Below are 25,364 nucleotides of genomic sequence, written 5' to 3' on the forward strand. Positions count from 1 at the left end.
AATGAAGACCTTCCGGGGTTAAAACAAACAAAACAACCAGCCTAAGGTGGACACACCAGGACTTCCCTGGTGGTCCAGTGGTTAAGACGCCACACTTGCAATGCTGGGAGTGCGGGTTGGATCCTTAGTCAGTGAACTAAAAGGGGCTTCCCTGGTGGCTCAGCGGTAAAGAACCCGCCTGCCAGTGCAGGAGATGTGGGTTTGATCCCTGGGTCAGGAAGATCCCCAGGAGAAGGGAATGGTTAGTCACTCCAATATTCTTGCCTGGAGAATTCCATGGACAGAGGAGCCTGGTGGGCTACAGTACATAGGTCGTAATAGGGATCAATAGAGACTGAGCGACTAATCAACAACAATAGTGTTGATCCCACATGCCTCAGGGCGCAGCCAAAAAAACAAACAAACAAAAAAAGACACAGCAAAGCATTCAGATTACAAGGCGATTTATTGAGTTAGTGGCATGTGAGCAAGCTCCTCCGGTGATCAGCAAACGCAGGCATCAGTGCGTTTCAGAGGAGTTCAGAGGAAAGAGAGGCTGGTGGGGTCAGGAGGGCCTCGAGCCCAGGCCTGGTCACCTGGTGATGTGCAGAACTCTCTAGAGGGGCCTGAAGCTCATCTCAGGGGCAAGTGGGTGCAGATGCCCCCATACTTAGAAAAGCAACTTTCACGCCTCACTCCTCCCTGAAAAAGAAACAGGGGAGGGGGAGGTGAGGGCTGATAATCACTGAGAAGCAGCAACCAACACTTTGATCCTCACCAACCCAGAAAGAACATCCTCCAAAGAAAGAAAAAAATTCCGAGTAGCTTTCCAACTTCCCGCGTGGGCTCTGGCTGTAGCTCCAGTGGTGCCTCTGCCCTGTGTTTTGGACCCCCAGGGAACTGCTCGCCCCAGAGGGCCCCAGGTGGGGCTGGGGGCGCACACTCATGGGCTCCTCTGGCGGTAGCGCTGCAGCGCTTTCTCCACCGCGTTCTCCATAAAGTCAGGACTGGAGACTTCCTGCGGGACTGTCACGGTGATGGGAAAGGAGTTGAAGAGCTTCACAGCCACCTTGGTGAGGCCAGACGGAATGCTGGGGTCGGAGCATTCACTTGGAAGGAGAAAAGGTAACAAGGGGGTGGGGAAGACGGTCAACCCAGACTCAGCTGGCAACTAAAGTAAGGCTTCATTCGGATCTGTGGACCCCTTTGCTTTTCCCTAACCTCCACAACTAGACAACTTGGTGAACGGAAATGCCCTCAGAGACACTACTTTTGGGGGGTAAATGCCTTCCATGAAGGACCATCCCAGGGGGAGCCCCACCAAGTAAAACATGGTTTCCCAGCTGCCATGCTTCCTTTGGGCAGCAGCCAGACAGACAGTGGTAGAAAAGGAATCAGGGAGAGAAAAAGAAACGTTTCCTGGTACTAGAGTGATGCTGCTTATCACTGGAGGAGAACAATGGGCCAGTTCATGAGGCATCCTACGTGGGACAGGGCAGCTCTCTGGAAAGAGCTCTGCGGCCAGGCAGACAGATTCAAACACCTGGGTGATCACCCCTCAGGTAGGAGATGCTGGGTAAGCTGTTGAACCTAGCCAATAAAACAGGATCGTGACACTCCGCCTCATCAGGCAATGAGGTCTCCGTGTACCGCTGTGCCTGAGTGTTTGCTTCCTGCAGTAGGACAAGTGCTCCATCAAAGCAGACATGCCCCCATGAACATCTTGATCCCGTTTCACCCCTGGGGGAGGACCATGCGACCTCCAGACTGCACCATGAGTGCAGCTGCCATGTGTGGCCAGCACAGACTAACCATGGAGACCTGCAGATGGTACTGGTCATCATTCTGCGTGAGGTTGGCCAGTTGGGACACCCAGGTGAACTGCTCGTTCAGCTGCTTGAGCAGGGCTGACGTGTTGAGCAGCTTCTGCTGGTAGGACTGGAGCAGCTGGTTGTAGAGCCTGCTGAACTTCTCCGCCAGCTGCAGGGACTCGTTCAGCTGCTGACGCAGCAGCGTCTGAGTCGGGTTGCTGGCAGAACAGTCTGCCCAGAGATGGAAAGAACACAAACAAATGACAGGAATGTGAAGGGAGAGCTCAACAGGGATGAAGACAAATGGCAATCGCGTCACACAGCCAGTACCTAAAGCAGAGCTACTCTGAACACCGTCTTTCCACCGTGTGTTTGCTGTCAGCCCAAGACAAAGCAGAGAGCTTGCCCTGAGTGTGAATCAGCACATACTATCTTCATCAAAAAAGTCTTGCTCTGGGAGACAGTGTCAGCTGAACTAAATTGTTTCAGTAACATCACTGATTTCTCTTTGGGTGCAAGATCCTGCCTCCCTGGAGATTGGCAAGGAGGGGCATTGTCCACACCTCAAGAAGCATGGACTTCAGGGCTCCGTGTGCAAAGACCAGGAGCTCCTCTTGCTGCCCCCGACCCCCCAGGAGTCATTTCCGGAAATGGTGGACATTACCTGTAGCTGCCATTTGTGTGGTACTGCTATGCCCCAGGCATCACCGAACGCTCTGGGTAGTGGTGATCTCTAATAGTCTGATGTATTCTGATGTCCAACAATGAAACTGAGGAGCACAGAGCCAAATCATTTGCCTAAAGTCATAGGATGAATTATTTGGGAGGTCAGGATGGTGAACTCAAGGCTTTAACTCCTAAACTTGGGCTCTTCCTATTGAGTCTGTGGCTCTCCCAAGTTCTCCAAGTTTGCCTATATATACAGAGTTGGAAATTCTGGCCCCAAGAACCTGGCTAGCAGAAGAGCCAGCCAGGATCCTCGGACCACGAGCACACAGGAAGTGAGGGGGTCCAGGTTTGCCCATCTGCCCAGTGTGGCTGGCTGCCAAGCTCACCAGAGAGTAGGGAAGTTCATTGCTTTTGCTCCCCCCACTCCCCCCCACCCCACCCACTGCAGGTGGTCAGGTAGACAGGGGTTGGAAACAACGCGCTCTCTCTTTAAAAACTACTGTTTTTCTCTCCCTTAATTGTTGAAAAATATCCCCAAAAGAGCACATGAAACTCAAGCAAGTCAGGGAAAAGGAGGAGTTCTTTGCACGCTTCATCATGCTGGTTGTAATCATTTCTATCGGTTTCGGTTTAGTCACTAAGTCATGTGAAACTCTTTTCAACCTTATGGACTGTATGTAGCCCACCAGGTTCCTCTGTCCATGGGATTCTCCAGGCAAGAATAGTGGAGTCAATTGCCATGCCCTTCTCCAGGGAATCTTCCTGACCCAGGAATAGAACCAGGGTCTCCTGAGTTGCAGGCAGATTCTTTACCGACTGAGCTATGACGGAAGCCCTTTAATCATTTCTATTAAATTAAAATAAAACATCAGGTGGAGCAAGACATAGGATTATGAACAATAACCTGGGTTGAGAAATATGTACAATGACTAACCTTAACTCTTTGTGCCAGACAGTCATTGAAAATAAGGACAGTCATTGAGAACCGGGATGAAGTCTAGAGCAGTGGCTCTCACCTGGGACAGTGCTGTCCCCATGGATATTTGACAAGGTCTGAAAACACTTTTGGTTGTCACAACTGGCAGGGTAGGGGATGGGAGGTTACTGGAGGCCAGAGATGCTATGAAACACCTTAGAGTGCACAGGGAAGCCCCCATCACAGAGAATGATCTGGTCTAGGGACTTCCCTGGGGGTCCACTGGTTGAGAATCTGCCTTGCAATGCAGGGTCATGGGTTTGATCTCTGGTTGGGGAACTAGGATCCCACATTGCACGTGGCAACAACTGAACCCACCCACTGCAATACATGACACAGTGAGGGTCACGCAGGCCACAGCTAAGACCCTAAGCAGCCAAATACATAAATAAATATTTTTTAAAAATTAATATTAAAAAATGATGAAACCTATCATAAAAAAAAAAAAAAAAGAATGATCTGGTCCAAAATGCCAGGAGAATGGAAATTGCAAAAGTTCAGTCTGGAGGTCCCAGGCAGCACACGCTCCAAAGGTTGCAAGCACTTTAGATAAGAAGTCATAAATCTTCCTCAGTGTAGAAAAGAAAACCAGTGTTTCAGGAAGTTGTGATCAGTGACGGTTAAGATCAGTACCAGGGGCACCAATCTGAGCTTGGGCATCGGTAGGTCTCTTCTTCTGGCCCTAAGGTGACTTTCTCACTGCAAGGTACTGTGTGATTTACGGTTTCCTACCTATGATATTTTATGGGCTAAACCCAAGAGGCGTGCTTGTGGACTCACCTCACTTCTTCATAGATCAGCCTCATATAGCACTTGTACTTTTGCAGTGGCTTCTAAAATCACAGCACTGAGATTAGGAATATTTAACCAGACTCTGAAGGCCTGCCCAGGCACCCAAAAGAATTAAGATCAAAGCCACAGGATCGATCCACTTGGGGTGGGGGTGGGGATAATTAACTCTTTCCTTCCGAGCATAAACTTCTGTGAGCCAGGAAGTGTGTCTCTGCTTTTATAGCTGTTACCTCCAAGTAGGAAGAATTCAGTTCCCAGATAAAACAGAGAGCAACAGCAGAAGAGAGCTATTTCCTTTGCCTCAGGGACCAACCAACCACAAGGAAGGTGGTCAGGAAGTGCAGGTACCACAAGGAGAGTCCTGTATGTTCAGGGCAGAGAACACAGCAGCACTGGTGGGGAACACACTCCAAACACCCCACAGGAGGGGTGTCCTGTAATCCTGAGCAGGTCACTGAACCTTCTCTAACTCAGTCTCCTCCTCTGTAAGATAAGTAGCCACCCCAGTTATCCAAGGGAGCAGAGTAAATATGAAGTGTGTAGAAGAAGAGTGTTCAGTAACAAACACTTGGCAAGAGTTTAACAGAGTTCACACTGTCGAAGGGTTTCCTCGATGGCTCAGTGGTAAAGAATCCGCCTGCCAATGCAGGAGACTCAAATTCAATCCCTGGGTCGGGAAGATCCTTTGGAGTAGGAAATGGCAACCCACTGCAGTATTCTCGTCTTGGAAATCCCACAGACAGAGGAGCCTGGCGGGCTATATATTCCGCAGGGTTGCAAAGAGTTGGACACGACTTAGTGACAAAACAACAGTAACAACAACATGCTATCTAAATTTTCATCGTCTGCAGCCCAAAATGAGGATGTCTACTGGGTTTGGCCCTTGGGAACAGACTAACTGGAGGAAGTCACAGGATGACAGCTTTTTACAAAGCACGGCTGCCCCTCCTACAGTCAGCCTGTTAACCATGAACTGATGCGGTAAGTATTGGGTTGGCCATAAAGTTCTTCAGGTTTTTCTACAAGATGTTATGGAAAAGCCTGAATAAACTTTTTGGCCAACCCAATACTTTGTATTCTGTCTCCCAACTTTGGGGACGACTCTGCATCCTAACCCTCGACCCCAGATGGGGATCCAGGCAGAACCAAGCAAAGGACCCCTCTCCCACCAAGAGCCACAGCTGGAAGGTAGCAGAGTTGGCGTTTGAACTCCTATCCGCTTGACGCCCTAAAGGCAGCCCCAGGGAGGTGCTGGGAACCTGAGGACACAGGAGACCAGGGGTCTCCGACTCACCCACTCCTAAGATCTCCTGGCACTTCTCGCACTGCTCTTCCATCCACAGGCATCCCGTGGAGTTGTGGCGGATCTCCTTGCACACAGTGCGGTCACTGTTTTCTGGGGACACACAAGGGAAGTCACATGGAGCAACATGGGCCGCCCCATCTCTCTGAGCCCTTCCACACCACTGTCTGGCCCTTTGAGATGGTTCTGCAGGCAGAGCAGGTTGGCATCTGGCTGTCTGCCTGCAGAAAGACACAGGCTTGGGTCAGCAGTGGGACTCCCTGCAGCAGGACCAGGAGGTGGTTCCCAGGGCCCCCTGAGCTGGGTATGGCCTCCCTCTCACCATTGCCACCTGCTGACACCTCTCCCACCTCCACATTTTCTGATCTGTCCATACTTCTCTTTGGCATTATAACCTGTTTTGCTCTGCATTCTGTCTGGCTCATTTCTCTCCCCCTCGCCAGGCAGCAAGCCCCTTGAAGGCAGGAGTAAGATTCACCTTGGAACCTCCTTATAACACAGGGTGCCCCACCCCCGACCTTAAGATATGCAGTAAATGCTTATTCAAGTCAATTTGTCATTTAGCCGCTAAGTCATGTCTGACTCTTTTGTGACCCCATGGACTGTAGCCCGCCAGGTTCCTGCTGTCCATGGGATTCTCCAGGCAAGAATACTGGAGTGGGTTGCCATTTCCTTATCCAGGGGATCTTCCTGACCCAGGGATTGAACCCATGTCTCCTGCACTGGAAGGTGGGTTCTTCACCACTGAGCCGCCAGGGAGGCCCATTCAAGCCAATACCCTCCTGTATTTCCAATCCATTACAAGCCAAGCACCAGTGCCAGTCAAACTGTAGCATTTAGGAGATGGGGTTGGCCAACCAGGGTCTACTGATTCACTGAAAGAAGACACTTCTAAAAGTTTTGGCTTTTCACGTCCATGTTAGAGTTCATTCATTCAAAAGATACTCACTGTGTGCCCATTCTCTACCAGACCCTAAGGTTATAGTCACGAACAGCTGAGCTGTTCTCACTCATAGCAGACATTACCAATAGATCACGACACTCTGGGCTCCAATGCAGCCAGAACTAATCAGTTGCAAATGGCATGTGAAATGAAGCTGTGATACTGTGATTTATCGTAAGAAACATATATATGGTCTGGTTCCTGACAAGGAGGTCCTAAATCTCTTGGAATTTCCCGTGATAAGAGCAATCAAGCTGTCTTTGCTTTGTTAGGGAAGTAACTTTTTGAAAGTTTCTGAACTTCCTGATGTTCAAGCTGGTTTTAGAAAAGGCAGAGGAACCAGAGATCAAATTGCCAACATCTGCTGGATCATGGAAAAAGCAAGAGAGTTCCAGAAAAACATCTATTTCTGCTTTATTGACTATGCCAAAGCCTTTGACTGTGTGGATCACAATAAACTGTGGAAAATTCTGAAAGAGATGGGAATACCAGACCACCTGACTTGCCTCTTGAGAAATCTGTATGCAGGTCAGGAAGCAACAGTTAGAACTGGACATGGAACAATAGACTGGTTCCAAATAGGAAAAGGAGTACGTCAAGGCTGTATATTGTCACCCTGCTTATTTAACTTCTATGCAGAGTACATCATGAGAAACGCTGGACTGAAAGAAACACAAGCTGGAATCAAGATTGCCGGGAGAAATATCAATAACCTCAGATATGCAGATGACACCACCCTTATGGCAGAAAGTGAAGAGAAACTAAAAAGCCTCTTGATGAAGATGAAAATGGAGAGTGAAAAAGTTGGCTTAAAGCTCAACATTCAGAAAATGAAGATTATGGCATCCAGTCCCATCACTTCATGGGAAATAGATGGGGAAACAGTGGAAACAGTGTCAAGACTTTATTTTTCTGGGCTCCAAAATCACTACAGATGGTGCCTGCAGCCATGAAATTAAAAGACGCTTACTCCTTGGAAGAAAAGTTATGACCAACATAGATAGCATATTCAAAAGCAGAGACATTACTTTGCCAACAAAAGTTCGTCTAGTCAAGCTGTGGTTTTTCCTGTGGTCATGTATGGATGTGAGAGTTGGACTATGAAGAAGGCTGAGTGCCGAAGAATTGATGCTTTTGAACTGTGGTGTTGGAGAAGACTCTTGAGAGTCCCTTGGACTGCAAGGAGATCCAACCAGTCCATTCTGAAGGAGATCAGCCCTGGGATTTCTTTGGAAGGAATGATGCTAAAGCTGAAACTCCAGTACTTTGGCCACCTCATGTGAAGAGTTGACTCATTGGAAAAGAGTCTGATGCTGGGAGGGATTGGGGGCAGGAGGAGAAGGGGATGACAGAGGATGAGATGGCTGGATGGCATCACTGACTCGATGGACATGAGTCTGAGTGAACTCCGGGAGTTGGTGATGGACAGGGAGGCCTGGCGTGCTGCGATTCATGGGGTTGCAAAGAGTCAGACACGACTGAGCGACTGATCTGATCTGAAGGATGGGGGCTGACTGATGGGAGAGCCAACTACATGATTAAAAGGTTAGAACTTTTAGCCCCAGCCCCTGATTTCTAGGGAGGGGAGAGAGAGGCTGGAGATTAAATCAATGACCAATGGTCAATGATTTAATCAACCGTGCCTCTGTAACGAAGCCTCTATGAAATCCAAAAGGATGGGTTGGGAAGCTTCTGGGTTGATGAACACATGCACCAATGAGACACAAGAGCCTGCTGACTCAGAGAGGAAATGAAGGCTCTCCAGCCCTCCCCATCCCTTTTTCTGGGCATCTCTTCCATCTGGCTGTTCTTGACTTATACCCTTTTATTTTTATTACTTTTTTTAATGGATGACCAATGGGCTAGTCACCCATTGGTGGCTTTTTTAAAAATGATTTTACTTATTTTTGATTTTTAAAATTTATCTCTGGTTGTGTCAGGCCTTAGTTGTGTCACGTAGGATCTTTCATTGCGGTACACAGGCTTAACTGCCCTGTGGCATTGGGATTCTAGTTCCCCAAGCAGGGTTCGAACTCATGTTCCCTGCACTGCAAGGTAGATACTTAACCTCTTCCCCAGTGGTCCAGATATAACCCAAGATATATCCTTTAAAAATAAATTGATTATCTAGTATGTAAAATGTTTTTCCGGGTTCTGTGGGCTTCTTGAACAAATTAATTGAACCCAAGGGGATGCTGGGTTCCACTTGCAGTGTAAGAGATATGGGTTTGATGCCTGGGTCAGGAAGATCCCTGGGAGAAAGAAATGGCAACTCACTCCAGTATTCTTGCCTGGGAAATTCCATGGACAGAGGAGCCTGTCAGGCTACAGTCCATGGGGTTGGAAAGAGTTGGACATGACTTAATGACTCAACAACAATAAAAGGAAGCGGTCATGGAACACTCTAATCTACAGCCAGCCAGTCAGAAGCACAGGTGACCACCTGGATTCATGATTGGCGGTTGAAATTGGGGGTGGGCGTGGTGGGGCAGACTTGTGAGACTGAGCCCTGAAGCTGTGGGGTCTGATGCTGTCTCTAGGTAGATGGGGTCCGACTTGAGTTGAACTGCAGGGCACCCGGCTGGTGTGGGAGAACCCCTTGGTAGGGAAATCCCCACACTTGGAACTCGGTGCAGAATCAAAGAAGCATATTCAGTTCTCATTCCCCTGCCCGAGACATGCTGTGCTGAAGGGGCAGGGCGCCTTGTCACCTGGTGGCCAACCAGTCCTGAGCCGCTTCTGCACACAGGAGCATAGAACTTCATGCAGATCTGCTTCAGGCAGGGCTTACACTCGTCCCAGAGGGCGGTCGTGGTCTTATTGCACACCCCCTGGGATGCCTTCAGCTTGGTTTCGGAATCCCTGGTGTCATTCAGGGGGTTCTGGGGGATGACACAGGCTGGCTTAGCCACAGAAACCACGGGCTTCCCCTTCCTGAAGCAGGCATGGGTGCCCACCCCCAACTCTGCCCAACCTGGCACATGGGTGCTTATTTCCATCCTGCTCTGGCTCACAAGTTCCCACATTTGCCACCAGGATGTCCCTTCTCATCTGGTTTTAAACATCCTCCCATCTTCATCCTGCTCGTTAGTCCTTTCTGGCCACTAGAGCCCATCTAGACATCTTTCTCTGATGCTGCACCTAATGTCTTTACCCCAAGACTTCCCCCTTCTCACTAAATACCCCACTTTATACTCTCAACTTCAGGAATTTAAATATCATCTTCCAAAGCTTCCTTGAATCTTATTTTTCTATGGCAACCACAGTCTGCAGCATGCCATGGGAATAGGTAAGTTTCTAAAATCAAATTCACACCTGCTACCAAAAGTCTCTAACATGACCATGACATTTGATCCAGTAATTCTGCAGGAATCTATCCCAAGGAATTCCTGCAATCAAGGAAAAATCTGTATGCCTGAAGATATTTTTTACAATCTTCATAAATGGCAAAAAAAAAAAAACAAAAAACAAACTGGAGTTAACTCAGATGTTCAAAACTAGGGGACAAGTTAAGGAAATAGTACTACCTACAAATGGTAGCTAGGACAGCATTACCAAGGATGTTTGTAATAAGTGTTAAATATTATAATAAGCATTTCTCATGTTAAAAAATTAATGAGTTTGAGTACAGCCACTGTCCAAAAAGTACAGAGGAGAAAAAATAGTAAGAAATAGATCAAACGTAGGTATCCTTAGATACCTAAGGAATTGTCCTAAAGTAAAAGGATTATGGAAAAACTTTTCTTCTGCTTTTCTATATTAAAATCTTGAAAAATAAGTGTTTTACTCTTCAAAGAATGAAGTAGACCATCTATACCCCCAGATGAAGCTGCACTAGGAATGTCTGAGCAGGAGGAGCCATGTGAAATCTTCTCCTGCTCCATGTCCCCTGTCCCCTGGTCTGTGTCCACTGCCTCTTGCTCCCAAATGGGGAAGGCCACCACACCTTCTATGAGGCCAAGTCACAGGCAGTTCCTTTCTTTCCAGTTCTCATATTTCTCAACTGAGAAGTCATGAAGTCTTTCTCCAAACATGATGTGCTTTATAGAACCTGGATTGTCAAATATTAAATTCCAGTGAGAAACAAGATATTCCAGTGAGAAACAAACATTCAAGAACAAGACTTGCCACTTCTCCGTGGAGTCTAGGAGGTTTCTCATAGCATGGCGGGAATTTCTACTCATACCAAGAAAGGGCATTAAGTTTCAGAGAAAGTTAGAGCTGCACCCAGGCCAACATTTCTGCAAGTGGCTACCATGAAATTGTGCTCCAAGCTATCAGGAAAAAAATAAATGGATTCCCTGGTCAATTGGATTTGGAAAGCACTTGGGTTAAATGAAGTTACATGTGTTTCTTTACCACAGAACTTCTCTGAGTCTTTATAATGATTTCACCCCACACATCAGGGACCATAGGCTGCATCTCAGCATCTCTGTCATTAGGGGTAGGGTAGCAATCAGGGTACAACTTGAGGATACCCTGACAAAGACTATTGATTTTTTAAATAAGCTGGGCTTCCCAGGTGGCGGTAATGGTAAGAACACGCCTGCCAGTGCAAGAGACATTTAAGAGACGTGGGTTTGATCCCTGGATCAGAAAGATCCCCTGGAAGAGGAAATGGCCACATGCTCCAGTATTCTTGCCTGGAGAATCCCATGGACAGAGGAGCCTGGCGGGCTACAGTCCATGGGGTCTCAAAGAGTTGGACACAACTGAGGGACTGAGCACAGCACAAATAAGCTGTTTGTCGAATGACAGTGGCTTAGTTGTGTATGCTGGTGTTGGACTTAGGTGTCTCTTTACAAAGTAGTCCAGAACTCAGACGTGGGCAATACAGTGTGTGCCTGCTATACCCCCAAAGGTATTACCCACACTAGATAAGCTTCCTGAAGGTAGGGTGCCATCCCCCTTCTAACCCGTGACAGTGACAGACCCTACCCAAAGCCGACGTTGGAGCTTGCACACAATCGGGGTTTAGAAAAATCTATTGAAATGAATCTGGCAGCAGGCTTGTAACGAAACCAGATCCAAAATCTCATCTCTTAAAGCTTTCAAAAGCAAATAAACCTTCCCTATTTGTTAACCACAGCCCCTGGTATCAGATGACACAGCGGGGAAGGAAGGAGGGCAGGTCACCACGGCAACCTGGCAGGGCACCTGGAGGAGCAAGGGCCACTCTCTCCCTCCAGCACAGAGGATCAAGGTTGGGGCCACGGAGCTCTTCCTTACCTCTTTCTTCTTCTTGGCTTCCTCTAGGGAGCTGTGCAGTAATTTGCGCTCTTCGTTGGTTTGTTCTATTTGGGTCCTTATCTGTTTCACCTCCTTGAGGGCATTTTAAATTTCTTTATTCACATACTTACTCCCCTCGGTGGACATTTCTGCAGGAAAAGGGCAGAGAGGTGGATGATGTGAGTGGGTGGTGCTGGGAATACAATCCTGGAACCATTTGAAAGGGTCAGAAAGGCCAGTGGATCTAGGGGCTGCCATGGCTGGGGTCCCCCTGGCAAGCAGCCTTCAGGGTCCCAGCTTCACTCTGACACAGGTTCCATTCCAGGTTCCATCTCCAGGGCGCACTAAAGACCCAGGGCCTGAGAATCAATTACCCAGCTGCTCAGAAATGCAAACATTGGAGCAGACACACCCAGAGAAATAACCCAGTCTGCCCCTGGGGCTCTGGAGGAGCAGCCTAACTAACTGCAGAAGAAAATGTTCAAGGAAAAAAAAAAAAATCCTGGAAGCATAATTTGATGTTTAAGCATCAAAATATAAAATAGTATCCTTTTGGATACAGTCCTTTCTGGAAAGCAGTTTAAGCAAACATCTGAACTTCGTCTTTGTTCCAATGCATGGTGTCAGGTGACAGGGACACCGAGGTGACTTAATTACACCATCCCACAAGGAGACTGATCAGACATACCACATCGTTTGACAAATACAATGAGACAATGTTACTAAAGTACTAAAAGTAATAGCCCACGCTTCTCTGGTGCTTATCCTGGGCCAGGCACCGTGCTAGATGCTTCATATGCATTTTATCTAAGACTCTCAACACTGCCTTCACCTCATTGCATAAATGAGGATGAAGAATCATAATGAGATCAAGATACTCACCCACAGTTATACAGCTGGGAGGGTGGAGATAGACTCCCACCCACCTCTGATCTCAACATTTGGTTTTCTAACTACTACCCCGGAGAGTTGGTCAGCTCGCAGGACAAGAGTGGAGCAGAGGGAAGATGGGTGTCAGGAAGGACCTAGCAGAAGAGCGGAACCAAAAGCTGGGTTCTGAAGGATGATAAGCCCTCCTAATGAATTATATTTTCTCTTTCCTGAACCCAGAGCATTGGTTTTGTAGGTGGAAAGGTGGCAGACACAGGTGGTAAGCGTTATGGAAACTCAAGGGGGAAGTCCACAGAGGCCCCAGTGGTCCAGGCTTCATGGAGCTTCAGGGGGAGCTGTGTGGGTACTGGGCCAAGCTGAATGGGAAGAGAACAGCCAGATGAGATACAAGATCCAGAAAGGGCTTGGGGTCCACTTGAAAGTGCCTGGAAGCCAACCTGACCACAAAGAGCCTTGACTAGCAACAGGGAGCTCAGAGAAGGACCCAGGCAGAGCAAACCAGACCTCATGCACAGGTCAGAGATGGGCTCTGACCCTTGGGGTCCTGACAGAAGGGCATGACAGGTCACTTATCCCGGAGCTCTTTGCCCGAGATTGCCCGGCCACTCTCCCAGCTGAGCAGCAGCCCCATCAACAGCAGGAGAGTCTTCAGCTTGCCTCCTTCTCCAACTCTGGAATCCCAGCAAGCCTCTGTTTGGAGAGAACAGGGGACTGTCATGGTAATAGCTAGACAGCCCGCTGCGTCCAGCCCAGCCTGCTGCCTGCTTTCCTGGAGCCCTGCTGAGGCCTGGCCCTCCACTATGCCCTCAGCTCACATCCCAGGGACTTGACAAGAAAGGATCACTCTTGCCACTGGGCACTTTCAAAAGAAAGTGGAGGCAGCGGGGTACCGGGAAGGACCCCAGGAAAGCAGCCTAATACAGAAGAAATAAGGATCTGGAGTTGGAACCACTGGACTCGGGTCCAAGCCACCCTCCTCCTGCTCCTCCTCCTCCCCTCTTCCTCTTCCTCCCCTCCCCTCCCCTTCCTTCTTCTCTTCCCATCATAGCTGACTATGCCTGCAAAAGACACATGAGATTTCTGCATCCAGAGAAGGCGTCTATCTCAACAAACTCAACTCTGAAAACACCTCTCTTGGGTCACTCATCCAGCCTCTCCCATCCCCCTAAAGTGGGGACTGCAGCCCTGAACACATCCAGTCCCCTGCTGTCGGCATCACCAATCAACCACAGCACCATTCCCCAACCAAGCCTCAACACCTCCCAAAAGTGCTTTTCAAGGGCCTGAAGCAGTGATAGCCTCAGACCCTCTGGGTCGACACAGGGAAATAAATCCATTTATCATCCCCAGTGTGAGACTCGAGGCAGGAGGCATGGATGGGAGTAGAGTGAGGCGAGGAGGACAGTGGTCTTCAGGGAGTATAGAGAGGGAGGGGCAAGGCCAAAGGGATTGGTGGGGTGTGGCACTGTGGGGGGGAAGGAGCCTCCCCAGAAGAAGTCCTGCTGGGAGCAGCGCTTCTCTGCTCCACCAGGTCCCTTTCACTTGGCTGGTCCCTCTAAGCCCACAGCAGGGCACCTCCCAAGGTCCTCCCACCATCACTTGGCTAGCTGCCCTGAGCCCTGGACCAGCTGGTCTTACACAATGGATCCTTTCCCCAAAGCTGAAGTTGTTGCAAAACAAAAATCCCTCTCCCTGCATCCCTCTCCCATCCCGCACCCCTCCTCCTCACAACTGCTCATCTGAACTTACCCACTTCACCCTAACAAGAACGGGAAGGGGCTCTCCCCTTCCTGAAACGATGCACACCCTGAAGCCGTTCTCAGCTCCTCCACAGGTCCGCTGGGACCCTTGGGAGAAAATGAATAAGGCAAGTCTCTCCTGAGACACAATTAGTAAGGCAGCTGGGCTGTGGTCCCTGAGTAGAGTAGCGTGGGAGAGGAGAGCGGGTCACTGCCCTCTGCAGAGATGGTGGGTGGGCAGCTAAGCCAAGGTGCTAGTTCAGGTCTGCCAGACACTGCTCCTGCTGCTCACTGAGGCCTGAAACGCCTGGAGCACAGACAGAGGCTTTGTCATGCCAGAGAGAGAAAGCCAGAGAGAAACACCCCTCCAGCAGAGCACTCCTCCCCCATAAGTGAAGGCTTTGTAGAAATCATACCCCAGCCTTTGAAATAGGCTGTGACTGGAAGACAGGGCATTGGGTCCTGAAGAAAAGAGACTCAGGGAAGCCAAAGGCAGGAGCGCTGGATGAGGAGTCCGGAAACCCAGGGGTCAGTACAGGATCTCCCATCAGGAGCCTGGGGACCATGGGAGTCATGGAGCTGAGAGCTGGGACAGGGACCTGTCTCCCACCCAATCACCTCAGAGGTAAGGCAGAACCCAGAAACAGGCTGGGGCTCCCCAAGGCCTGCAACAAGCTGGTGGCAACCCCAGGATGAGAACCCAGCCCTCCCAATCCCCCAGCCCAGTGTTCTTTCCTTGACACCAAGTCACTGATATCTGAGCCTCAGTTTCTCCGTCTGTAAAATGGACGTAATACAGATCTCAGAGATGTGAATGTGTTCTGTAAACACAAGGGTCTTATGTCATCTTTGCAAATTCTGACTCCTTCAAAAATAGACGTAGGACCAGTTGTGGGCACTGGCACAGTATCCTTTGGGGAAGTGGGAGGAGGTGGCACGTAGAGAGGGACAGAGGAAAGGAAGCAGGCACACAGAGGCCACCTGTGGTCCCTCCCTGCTGCTGACTCCTTTAAAGTACCTGGGAAGTAGCCGGGAGTCTTGTTATCACACTAGATTCTGATTCTGAGACTACTGTGCTAACACACATGCAGATGATATTGACACTAGCCCAAGGGCAGTACGGGAACAGTGGCTGTACAGCCAAATTGCCCTCCCTTTGCACCGACTCCCCTCCCCTCCCCTCCCATCTTCAGACTAGGGCACCTGGTTGCCAACTGCTCTGATTAAACAAGCCTCTCAAAGGCTCTCCTTTCCCCAGAGGAAGCCATGGGGAAGACACTGTCACGCGGAGTAAGCTGCAGGGTAAAAAGCCCAAGCTCCTCTCCTACTCCATCCCAAAATATAGCAAACTCAATCAAAAAGAAAAACAAAACAATTGCCAGTAATTCACACCTTCCAGAGGCAACCATTAGCACTGTGGTATCTCTCCTCTTTTCTGTGCATTTGCATACAATTGGATCCTTTACATCCACTATCTTCAAATACACTCTAAAAGCACAGTTTTGCAGCTGTGTAATAGTCTCTTATCTGGTGTACCTTATTTTGCCATCCCACATGGCTGATCTTTTAAATTGTCTGTAATTTCCAACTATTATTATAACGAAGTCTCAAAAGCATCCTGTTACAATACCAGTACTTACTCTTAAATTCCTAACCCCACTCTTAAATAGTAATAATCAGCTTCTTTTTTCGATAGGTCCAGAAATTCTGAAAGGTCAAGACTTGGGTTCTAATCGCAATTCTGATACCTGTTTTCTGTTTATCTTTGGAGATTTTTCTTTCTGTTTATCCTTCCAGATTTTCATTTATAAGATGTGACAGTTTGAATCAGATGTCTAAAACCTGATGGAGGTTGTGTGACGTTTCTCTGATGTACTCTGGTGCATTAGGAAGCAGCTCTGCCACTCCAGCAGCAGCGTCAGTTCTCCAGATGTCAGTTTCCCCATCTTCACAAAAGGAGGTTCACTAACATCTATCCTGTTTACCCCACAGAATTGTGATTGGAGTTCATAAACAAAGAGGGTCCCGAGTCCCTGCCTGTACGCCGACCCCACAATTTTCGGTCCCCAACTCGGTTCCCTGGCGATGGGGCTCCAGCCACTTCCCTTCCCTGGATCTTCCGACTCCACCCAAAGGGCCCCCTCTGACAGCCCGGGGACTACCAGCGACCATCCTCTCCTCGCCTGGCGGCCCCCGACCCCCAGCCCTACGCTCGTCTTCCCGGCGGCGGGGCTGCGCAGGGGACTGGAAGAGTGGGGACGTCTCACCCGTCAGCGCCGCCCACAAGCTTCTGGCGACGCCGAGTGCACTGCACGGTGAGGCTCCCGTGTTTATAGCGCTGCGCTGCGTATACACCCACTTTGGGAATGGCTCCAAACCTGCAGGACGCCCAAAGAATGCCGTAGAAAGCACCGAGAGCTTTCCGGAAGCCGGCGCGGGAAGCGGGCCGAGATGCAGGGGGTGGGCATTTGGGGAGGTGGGTGAGGTGCAGCACCCGGCGCGGGGCATAGGGGGGCGCTTTGGCACCGCGAAAGGCTCGGGCGGAGACAGACGCTGGGGCACGGGGTCGCACCCAAGGGGCTCAGAGCCGGGGCACGGCGCCCTAGAAGGGGAGAGCCTGAGTTAACATGCACGGCGAGCGCCCAGCTCCGCAGGAGTGGAGGGATGCTCCGCGCCCCTGCCTGGTCCCTCAGATCAGATCAGATCAGTCGCTCATTCGTGTCCGACTCTTTGTGACCCCATGAATCGCAGCACACCAGGCCTCCCTGTCCATCACCAACTTCCAGAGTTCACTCAGACTCAACGTCCATCGAGTCAGTGATGCCATCCAGCCATCTCATCCTCTGTCGTCCCCTTCTCCTCCTGCCCCCAATCCCTCCCAGCATCAGACTCTTTTCCAATGAGTCAACTCTTCACATGAGGTGGCCAACGTACTAGAGTTTCAGCTTTAGCATCATTCCTTCCAAAGAAATCCCAGGGCTGATCTCCTTCAGAATGGACTGGTTGGATCTCCTTGCAGTCCAAGGGACTCTCAAGAGTCTTCTCCAACACCACAGTTCAAAAGCATCAATTCTTCGGCGCTCAGCCTTCTTCACAGTCCAACTCTCACATCCGTACATGACCACAGGAAAAACCATAGCCTTGACTAGACGAACTTTTGTTGGCAAAGTAATGTCTCTGCTTTTGAATATGCTATCTAGGTTGGTCATAACTTTCCTTCCAAGGAGTAAGCGTCTTTTAATTTCATGGCTGCAGTCACCATCTGTAGTGATTTTGCCTGGTCCCTACTCCCAAATAAAACCTCACAGTTCCGCTGCCCGGTTGAACGTTAATTTTTCATATGTGCCACTCCTCCGGCTCCATTTAACAGCATCAGAAATATCAGGGGTGTGACGGAGAGGGATGTTGTGATGCAACACAGAAAGTATAAAATGATGGCTTCCCAAACCACTACAGTGACCTGGTGGTCCTTTGGCAGACCTGCTAGACTGCAGGAAACAGAAACATGTTCTTAGGGATGTACAGAACATTCATTTGGAAACTTAGAAGGCCTCCCTGGCTCTTTGAGTGCCAGACTTGAAGTAAATATTGTCCCCATCCACTTGAGACCCAGCCAAACCAGGTGGGCTTCATGAACACAGGACCCTGCTGGCCCATTTATTGTTTAATGAGCTACTGTCCAAGTCTTGAAATTCTCAATAGTTTTTGAACAAGGGGCCCTGCGTTTTCATCATGCATGGAGCCTCACAAATTATGCTGCTGATCCTATTTGCAAAGGGACTCACTGATCACCAGCCCCAAGTTCCCTCTGCTAGCAGGAGGAAGCTTGCCAACAGACTCCCTGTGGCAGGGGGCTTTGATGGGGGCAGAGGGGTGAGAGCAGTCATGCCACCCCATAGCAGGGAGAGGACCAACCCAGAAGCTTCACAGGCATAGCCATTAATACTTCCTGGGGAAGAAACAGTCAGGCACTCCGACCCAGGATGTTTGAGCCCTATGAGAAAGGTCTACGGGCTTGAGTGTGGTTCTCGTGCTGGCTGGGGGGAGATGGGGGCACAGGGCAGGTGTGGGCAGTATGGTTCACTCGCCAACTGAAAACCAGCAAGTTGAGGGGCTCAGAAGAGAGTTGTATGGCCAGGGGCTGAGTTTTCCTGCTCATAATTTTCAACATACAGCTTCAGATCCAGTCTCTGGTTGCTCAAGGTCCAGGCACAACTAGAAACCCCCCTCCCACCTTTTCAGGAAGGAGCACGGAGGGAGCTTCTAGGGATGTGAAAAACAGGGGGCAAGTGGGGGTGGGGCATTGCAAGAAATTCTGACGCAGTCTCAGCTCTGTCCTGAGGCTCTGGGTGACCGTGGCCAGACCAAAGATTTAACCCTCACATTCCACCCCCGCTCCTCAGTTGTCAGTTTCTTCCTTCTGGACAGTAAGGAATCTGGAATGTATCATCTCTGAGGTCTTCTTCAACCTCACCAGGAGCAATGCCAAGTGTGAGAAGATCATCAGCCCAGAAGGAAAAGAAAAAAAATCCAGCCAGAATTTGCAATAGTATTTCTCCTTTAAGGCTTCACTTTATCTTCCAGGAAAAGTCTAATTATCAGTAACAGCTACATTTTCTATGGAAACTGCCTCCTGTTTAGCATCCTGTCAATGCCCAAGGCCAAAAGGATTCTCTTTGAGCATGCTCCTTGTAACTTTTCTGTTCCGCGACTCCCCCAGCATCCGATACAGGAGGCACAAATCTGTAATAATTATATTTTAAAAAATCAGACTTTGGAGGACAAGGCAAGGAGATCTGCCTTAGTCAGCTGAAGTAGGGGAAGGGAGGAGAAGACAGGATTGGGAGAAAAGAACGTGATTCACAGCTTCAGCTGTGGTCCTCTGGGAGGAATTACTTGATGACTCCAGCTCTTAAGCGTACAAGGCTCAGAAGATAAAACTTGAAGGAAAAGAGTGTACCGTAAATGCATCACTGGATTTTCAATAGTCTAAATAGATCACGGAGGCCAGTTGGTGCAGCCCTCACCCAAGAGTTGATTCTTTCTTTTTAACTTTTATTGACCTGTAGTTGATTTCCAATGTTGTGTTAGTTTCAGGTGTGCAGCAAAGTGACTCAGTTATACATATTCTTATATCCACTCTTTTACATTCTTTACCCAGACAGGTCATTACAGAGTACTGAACAGTTCCCTGTGCTATACAGCAGGTCCTTATTTGTTACCTAGTTTATATATAGTGGTGTGCATATGTAAATCCCAGTCTCCCAATTGATCCCACCTCCCCTTAAACCCTGGCAACCATAAGTTTGTTTTCTAGATCTATAATTCAATTTCTGTTTTGTAGATGCATTTATTTGTACCCTTTTTAAATTTGTTTTAAGTCTTTATTGAATTTGTTACCATGTTGCTTCTGTTTTATGTTTTGGCCACAGGTCATATAAGATCTTAGTTCCCTAACCAGGGATCGAACTTCTACTCCCCGCTTTGGAAGGCAAAGTCTTAACCATTGGACCACCAGGGAAGTCCTCTTGTACCTTTTTTTTTTTTAGATTCCACCACTTGATTCTCAACTCCCCACCAACCACCACCACCACTGCCACATTCCCACCAGGTAGTCATCCTGCCTTTGTTTGGATGCTCCCAATAACTGGGAGCTCACTACCTACATGCACAAAATCATCTAGAAAACTGTCCATAGAACTTGGTGAAGTCAGAGCCTGGCTCCTGCAAGAGACAGTCTCAAACCCAGCTCTGTCCTCTGAAATCACACAGAGAAAACCCAATCCATCTCCCCACTGCTAGCCCTTCAGCTCTTTGAAAGCATTTGGTCATTTCTCCCAGCATTTCCCCAGGTTTGTCGCTGCCTGCTCTGTCATTGTTTGTAAATTCTTCCCCAACCCTTTGGCCTCCTGCATGTTACCACTCTTGAGCCCTGGGCTTGCCAATACCGGTGAGGACTGACCACAGGCCAGAGCAGGACCACCTGCTCCCTTGCCGGCACACTCGAGATAAGCTTTTATTTAGCTGCTGAGTCACTTGGTTGATTCATATAGAATTCATCATCTTTTTGGCAGACACTGCTGTTAAGACATTTTTCTTCTATCATGGACTTAGGCAGTCAGGTTTGGGGTTTGGGGCTTGATTTTTTTTCTTGGAGTGGGGGAACCATCAGGGAGGGGGCAAGGAGAAAGTAAAGAACTTTACGTTTATTTGCTCATCTCTTTCACTTTCATGCATTGGAGAAGGAAATGGCAACCCACTCCAGTGTTCTTGCCTGGAGAATCCCAGGGACAGAGGAGCCTAGTGGGCTTCCATCTATGGGGTCGCACAGAGTCGGACACGACTGAAGCGACTTAGCAGCAGCAGCAGCAGCAGCTCATCTCTTTCTGCTTTGCCCACCATCTCTCCCTGGCTAGGTGGTGTCTTTTTTCTGCACACCACCACCACCATGGTCCAGCTCTGTGCCAGCAGCGTGGCAGTTTAGCTACTGCTGATGGAAGTGGAACAAGCTAGAAATGGATGAGAGCAGTAAATACTCCATGGCCTATAATTAAGAATCACTCTCCAGGCTCTAATTATAATTTGGGTATATTCAGTCATAAAAAAATAATGGATAATAAAATTAGAAGTGATAAAATTAGCCTAGAGCTGATGCAGAGGCATCCTGACTGCTGTTTCAGGGCTTCCCTAAGTCCAGAAACATTCACTCCATCCACTGTGTTTCCCTTATTTTCCCAAATAGGATCTCTTTGAGAAAAGATCTGATGCTAGTCTCTCTTGAGTTGCTTTTCATGGACCTACAACTAGACAAATATTACTTAAACTACCTTCACTGTTAACCTTTTATTGGTATAAGAGATTCTGAAATTGGGATTGTAAGGTAAAAGAGAATATGTCATGTCAGTGTTAATATATACAGGCTGATGGTAGCAGCAACTCTCACTGTCTCCGAGAAAACCCAGTTCCCACGAGACCATCAGTCTGGATGTAGTTGTCCTTTTGAATGTTTGCCACTCTGGCAGGTAAAACTGACATTTTACTCTCTTACTGTCTTTGTTTATTGTTTTCAGCTACTCATTTTAAAATAAAGTTTCCTTTTCTGTGACTTGCTTATTCATATTATTGCTCGTTCTGTTGAGTTAGGCATCCTTTTTTAAATTGAAGTGTAGTTGGTTTACAGTGCACCCATTTTTCTACCAATGTAAATCCAAATCTTACTGGCGAAACAATGAAAACCCTTTGGCAAAGTGAATGGGGTTGAGGGGAGGTGGGATAAATTTGGGATTAAAGCCAAAGGCTTTCTCATTAGTACTGCTTGAGAACTGCCTGGAAGAGGGAATCCTAGAGATGGTCCTGTGGGCCCTAGCCTACAGTCAGGAAGACAAGAGAGGAAAAAGAGAGAGAGAGGGAGATGTAAGTTCTGATAGACACCTGGCAGGGCTGCCTCCTCTCTGATGAGTGGATCTTGCTATGGTGGACACAGCAATGGTCCCCACTGGCCTCTTTCTAGCTCTTGGACACTCCATGTCTTCACAAAACTCTTTGGGAGCAGCTGCAGTGCTAGACAAGTACAAGGTCTTAAGTTTCCAGGTATTTCTATGTAGGTATCCCCACCCAACCACCTGACATGTCTCCAGAATCTACAATTTGCATTCCTCCACCAAGAGAAGGGCCAAGACCCTCCCACTAAATTGTATGAAAAAAGCAAAAATGAAAAGCAGATGCCCCACATCCACACCCTCTGTTTCTGCACCCAGAACCTTCTACTGGATACACTGCTCAGACTTTAATGTCTACAGAGGGGTCCCGAAATGGCAAGGACAAAATGTGAAGTTTCATCTGAAAACTGTGCCAAATAGCTGCATGTTAGTCAGAGTAACTTATATAACATGCCAGAATTTTGGGAGGTTTTAATGCTGTCAAAGTACAGTTCACAGTGCTGAGACACTTACCTATTCCAGAGCAAGGGACCGATGGTAGGCTAGCTGCAACATGTGAGGGAGAGCAATTTTGCTTGGAAGACTTGTTGCCCTAACATCGGACCAGACCTGGAACCACTGGCATCTTCAAAAATCCCTTCTAAGCATTCATTACCCCACCAACAAATCAGATGCAAGAGCTGAGAGGTCATTCATAATAAATCTTGGTATATAGTTGGTATATGCAGGCCAAATGGAATAAATTCACCATAAATCTTGGAAGAAATGGTCTACTAACAGCTTCTACTTCTCCTTTACCTATAGAGGCACGGCCAGATCCATACAAGACCCACTTCGTCACCAAAGTTTGTGTTCACTGAACACTTAGTATCTCCCAAGCACTATGTTTACATCATTATCTCATGAAAGCCTTCCTACAACCCTGCAGGGTAAGTAACCACTGCTACCCCATCTCACAGATGAGGAAACTCATCAAGATTAAGCTCTCACCAAGTTGGTGGAGCCAGCATTTGGACCCATGCATTCTTACTCAAGAGCTTTCGTGCTTAGCCTCTAACCTACACTGTCTCCCAGGAGATGGCACAGGGTCAGTGAGGACAGATGCCAAAATAAGCACCTCATCCCCCACAACCTCCTCTGGAGAGAAAGAAATGGTTGCAACAGAACAGGGGAAATGGAGTTTCATGTCAGAAGCAGAGGAAATGGGACCTCTGGAAGCTCTGAGCATAACAACTCAATGCAAGTGCCTTTGATTGCTAAATTAAACTACAGGGTCTGCTGAGACTCAAGTACTGCAGCAATCATTTTCACTTAAAGCAGTCTATAACATTTGAAGTTTCTTCCTGAAAAACAAACATTTGTTCTTAAGAAAACATGTTCCAAATAATTTCTGGGGAAATGAAACATTTGAAAAGACTTTATCAATTGATCTCAACGCAGAGATACTTTTAAAATAAAAACTCTAAGCTCAGGGTCTCAGCTCCCTGCAAACCACCACCACACACACACATACTATATTCATCACATACACATACTACACAAACCATGCACTTACACCAAACGATACACACTCATCATCAAAAAATACAACATAAATACACACACACATGTACAATCCACATATACATAACACATATATACCCAACACGCAAACCACACACCCACCACATAAATACACATATACTACAAGACACCCTTGCCACACAAATCACACACACACATGCATACACATCCCACATACTTCACATACTAGTAGTAAGGCAGCACCTGTGTTTGCGATTCCCTTTTTGCATCCATTTATGGTACCTTTCTGCCATAAGGGTGGTGTCAGCTGCATATCTGAGGTTATTGGTATTTCTCCTGGCAATCTTGATTCCAGCTTGTGCTTCTTCCAGCCCAGCGTTTCTCATGATGTACTCTGCATAGAAGTTAAATAAGCAGGATGACAATATACAGCCTTGATGTACTCCTTTTCCTATTTGGAACCGGTCTGTTGTTCCATGTCCAGTTCTAACTGTTGCTTCCTGACCTGCATATAGGTTTCTCAAGAGGCAAGTCAGGTGGTCTGGTATTCCCATCTCTTTCAGAGTGAAAAAGTTGGCTTAAATCTCATCAACACTCAGAAAACAAATACCATGGCATCTGGTCCCATCACTTCATGGCAAATAGATGGGGAAACAGTGAAAACAGTGTCAGACTTCATTTTTTGGGGCTCCAAAATCACTGCAGATGGTGATTGCAGCCATGAAATTAAAAGATGCTTACTCCTTGGAAGAAAAGTTATAACCAACCTAGATAGCATATTGAAAAACAGAGATATTACTTTCCCAACAAAGGTCCATCTAGTCAAGGCTATGGTTTTTCCAGTGGTCATGTATGGATGTGAGAGTTGGACTGTGAAGAAGGCTGAGTGCCGAAGAATTGATGCTTTTGAACTGTGGTGTTGGAGAAGACTCTTGAGAGTCCCTTGGACTGCAAGGAGATCCAATCAGTCCATTCTGAAGGAGATAAGCCCTGGATGTTCTTTGGAAGGATTGATGCTAAAGCTGAAACTCCAGTACTTTGGCCACTTCATGCGAAGAGTTGACTCATTGGAAAAGAGTCTGATGCTGGGAGGGATTGGGGGCAGGAGGAAAAGGGGATGACAGAGGATGAGATGGCTGGATGGCATCACCGACTCAATAGACGTGAGTCTGAGTGAACTCCAGGAGTGGTGATGGACAGGGAGGCCTGGCGTGCTGATTCATGGGGTCGCAAAGAGTCGGACACAACTGAGCAACTGAACTGAACTGATGGTACCTTTCATTTCAGTTTGAAGAGTACAACTCTGTAGGGACAATTGCTTTAAATTTGAGAACGCTTGAATTAAATAACAATTTTAATTAATTTTATGGTATAAACTCCAGTTTATACTAACAAAAAATAGGTACAGGGCTTCAAAAATCATGCTCTAAAGTTTATTGGATCACTACAATTTTAACTTTTTGAATCTGCCATTAGAGGGGGAAAATACTTTGCAATCTGGCACATTCTTATAATGAGCCTCTTACTGTAATGAGACTCATGCCATAGATACCTTGTGAAAATGCAAAAGAAAATAACCAGACTAATATGTGAGGAGAATTTCAATGATGGGAGAGAGGCTGTTGGGGTGAAACAAGCCTTTCCCACCCTTCAATGACTTGTGGCTCCTTCAAGTGCCCACATCAGGCTAAAAAAAAGTATTCTCACAGAGTCAAGAAGAACTTCAGAACACACCAGTGGGAAAAAAGATTTTTCAACTTGCCCTGAGCTACACTCCCTTTGTCCACTGAACACTCTCTTAAACCTAACAGACTATCCTCTATTTCTTTTATTCTCCTAATTAAAAACCTAAGGCTAAACACAAGTGACCTCACCTGCCTTCAAGCTTAGCCCTGGGGAGGGCAAATGATGAAGAGGGAAAAGAAAGTCAAGGAAGTTAATTAATGCGAGATGAGGCCGAGTGGGTATCTCTGCAATTGAGTTTCTCATAGAGGAGGAGTGGAGTGAAGGGGGCGGGCAGAGCACAGGACTGAGGAAAGTGGGGGATGCCCATAACTAAGAAGTGTGCA

The 25,364-nt window shown here is 47.8% G+C and overlaps 2 protein-coding genes across 8 annotated transcripts; one reads left to right on the plus strand and one right to left on the minus strand.

Annotated features, from left to right (window-relative positions):
* Positions 1 to 430: 430 nt before the first annotated feature.
* LOC781261 (clusterin-like) lies at positions 431 to 23,568 on the minus strand. 7 transcript variants are annotated; one of them, XM_015472606.3, is made up of 5 exons: positions 21,764 to 23,568; positions 11,703 to 11,851; positions 5,522 to 5,623; positions 1,792 to 2,021; positions 431 to 681 (listed from the first exon to the last, which is right to left on the minus strand). In XM_015472606.3, the coding sequence occupies exons 3-5, from the start codon at positions 5,562 to 5,564 to the stop codon at positions 613 to 615; spliced, it is 342 nt and encodes a 113-aa protein (XP_015328092.2). In that variant the 5' UTR covers positions 5,565 to 5,623; positions 11,703 to 11,851; positions 21,764 to 23,568; the 3' UTR covers positions 431 to 612. The 7 variants fall into 7 exon arrangements, with proteins under 7 accessions (XP_015328092.2, XP_015328094.1, XP_015328093.2 ...); XM_015472608.3 differs by lacking the exon at positions 21,764 to 23,568 and adding an exon at positions 16,600 to 16,688; XM_015472607.3 differs by lacking the exon at positions 21,764 to 23,568 and adding an exon at positions 16,081 to 16,331.
* Positions 14,392 to 16,958, plus strand: LOC132345911 (uncharacterized). Its single transcript, XM_059889326.1, has 3 exons — positions 14,392 to 14,460; positions 14,866 to 14,957; positions 16,325 to 16,958. Exons 1-3 carry the CDS (start codon positions 14,392 to 14,394, stop codon positions 16,956 to 16,958), a joined length of 795 nt encoding a protein of 264 aa, XP_059745309.1.
* Positions 23,569 to 25,364: the final 1,796 nt, after the last annotated feature.

The sequence above is a fragment of the Bos taurus genome, chromosome 8 (assembly GCF_002263795.3).
Source record: "Bos taurus isolate L1 Dominette 01449 registration number 42190680 breed Hereford chromosome 8, ARS-UCD2.0, whole genome shotgun sequence".
Taxonomy (NCBI): Eukaryota; Metazoa; Chordata; class Mammalia; order Artiodactyla; family Bovidae; genus Bos; species Bos taurus.

Bases quoted from the DNA above. Each gene is read 5' to 3' on its own strand.
- LOC781261 (XM_015472606.3), bottom strand. From the start codon at position 5,564: ATGGAAGAGCAGTGCGAGAAGTGCCAGGAGATCTTAGGAGTGG. The intron at 2,022-5,521 runs GTGAGTCGGAGA...ATCTCTGGGCAG, and splicing joins CCAGGAGATCTTAGGAGTGG to ACTGTTCTGCCAGCAACCCG. The intron at 682-1,791 runs GTTAGTCTGTGC...TTTCTTTTTCAG, and splicing joins ACCATCTGCAGGTCTCCATG to GGAGGAGTGAGGCGTGAAAG.
- LOC132345911 (XM_059889326.1), top strand. From the start codon at position 14,392: ATGCACACCCTGAAGCCGTTCTCAGCTCCTCCACAGGTCCGCTGGGAC. The intron at 14,461-14,865 runs GCAAGTCTCTCC...CCCAGGGGTCAG, and splicing joins CTTGGGAGAAAATGAATAAG to TACAGGATCTCCCATCAGGA. The intron at 14,958-16,324 runs GTAAGGCAGAAC...TTTACCCCACAG, and splicing joins CCCACCCAATCACCTCAGAG to AATTGTGATTGGAGTTCATA.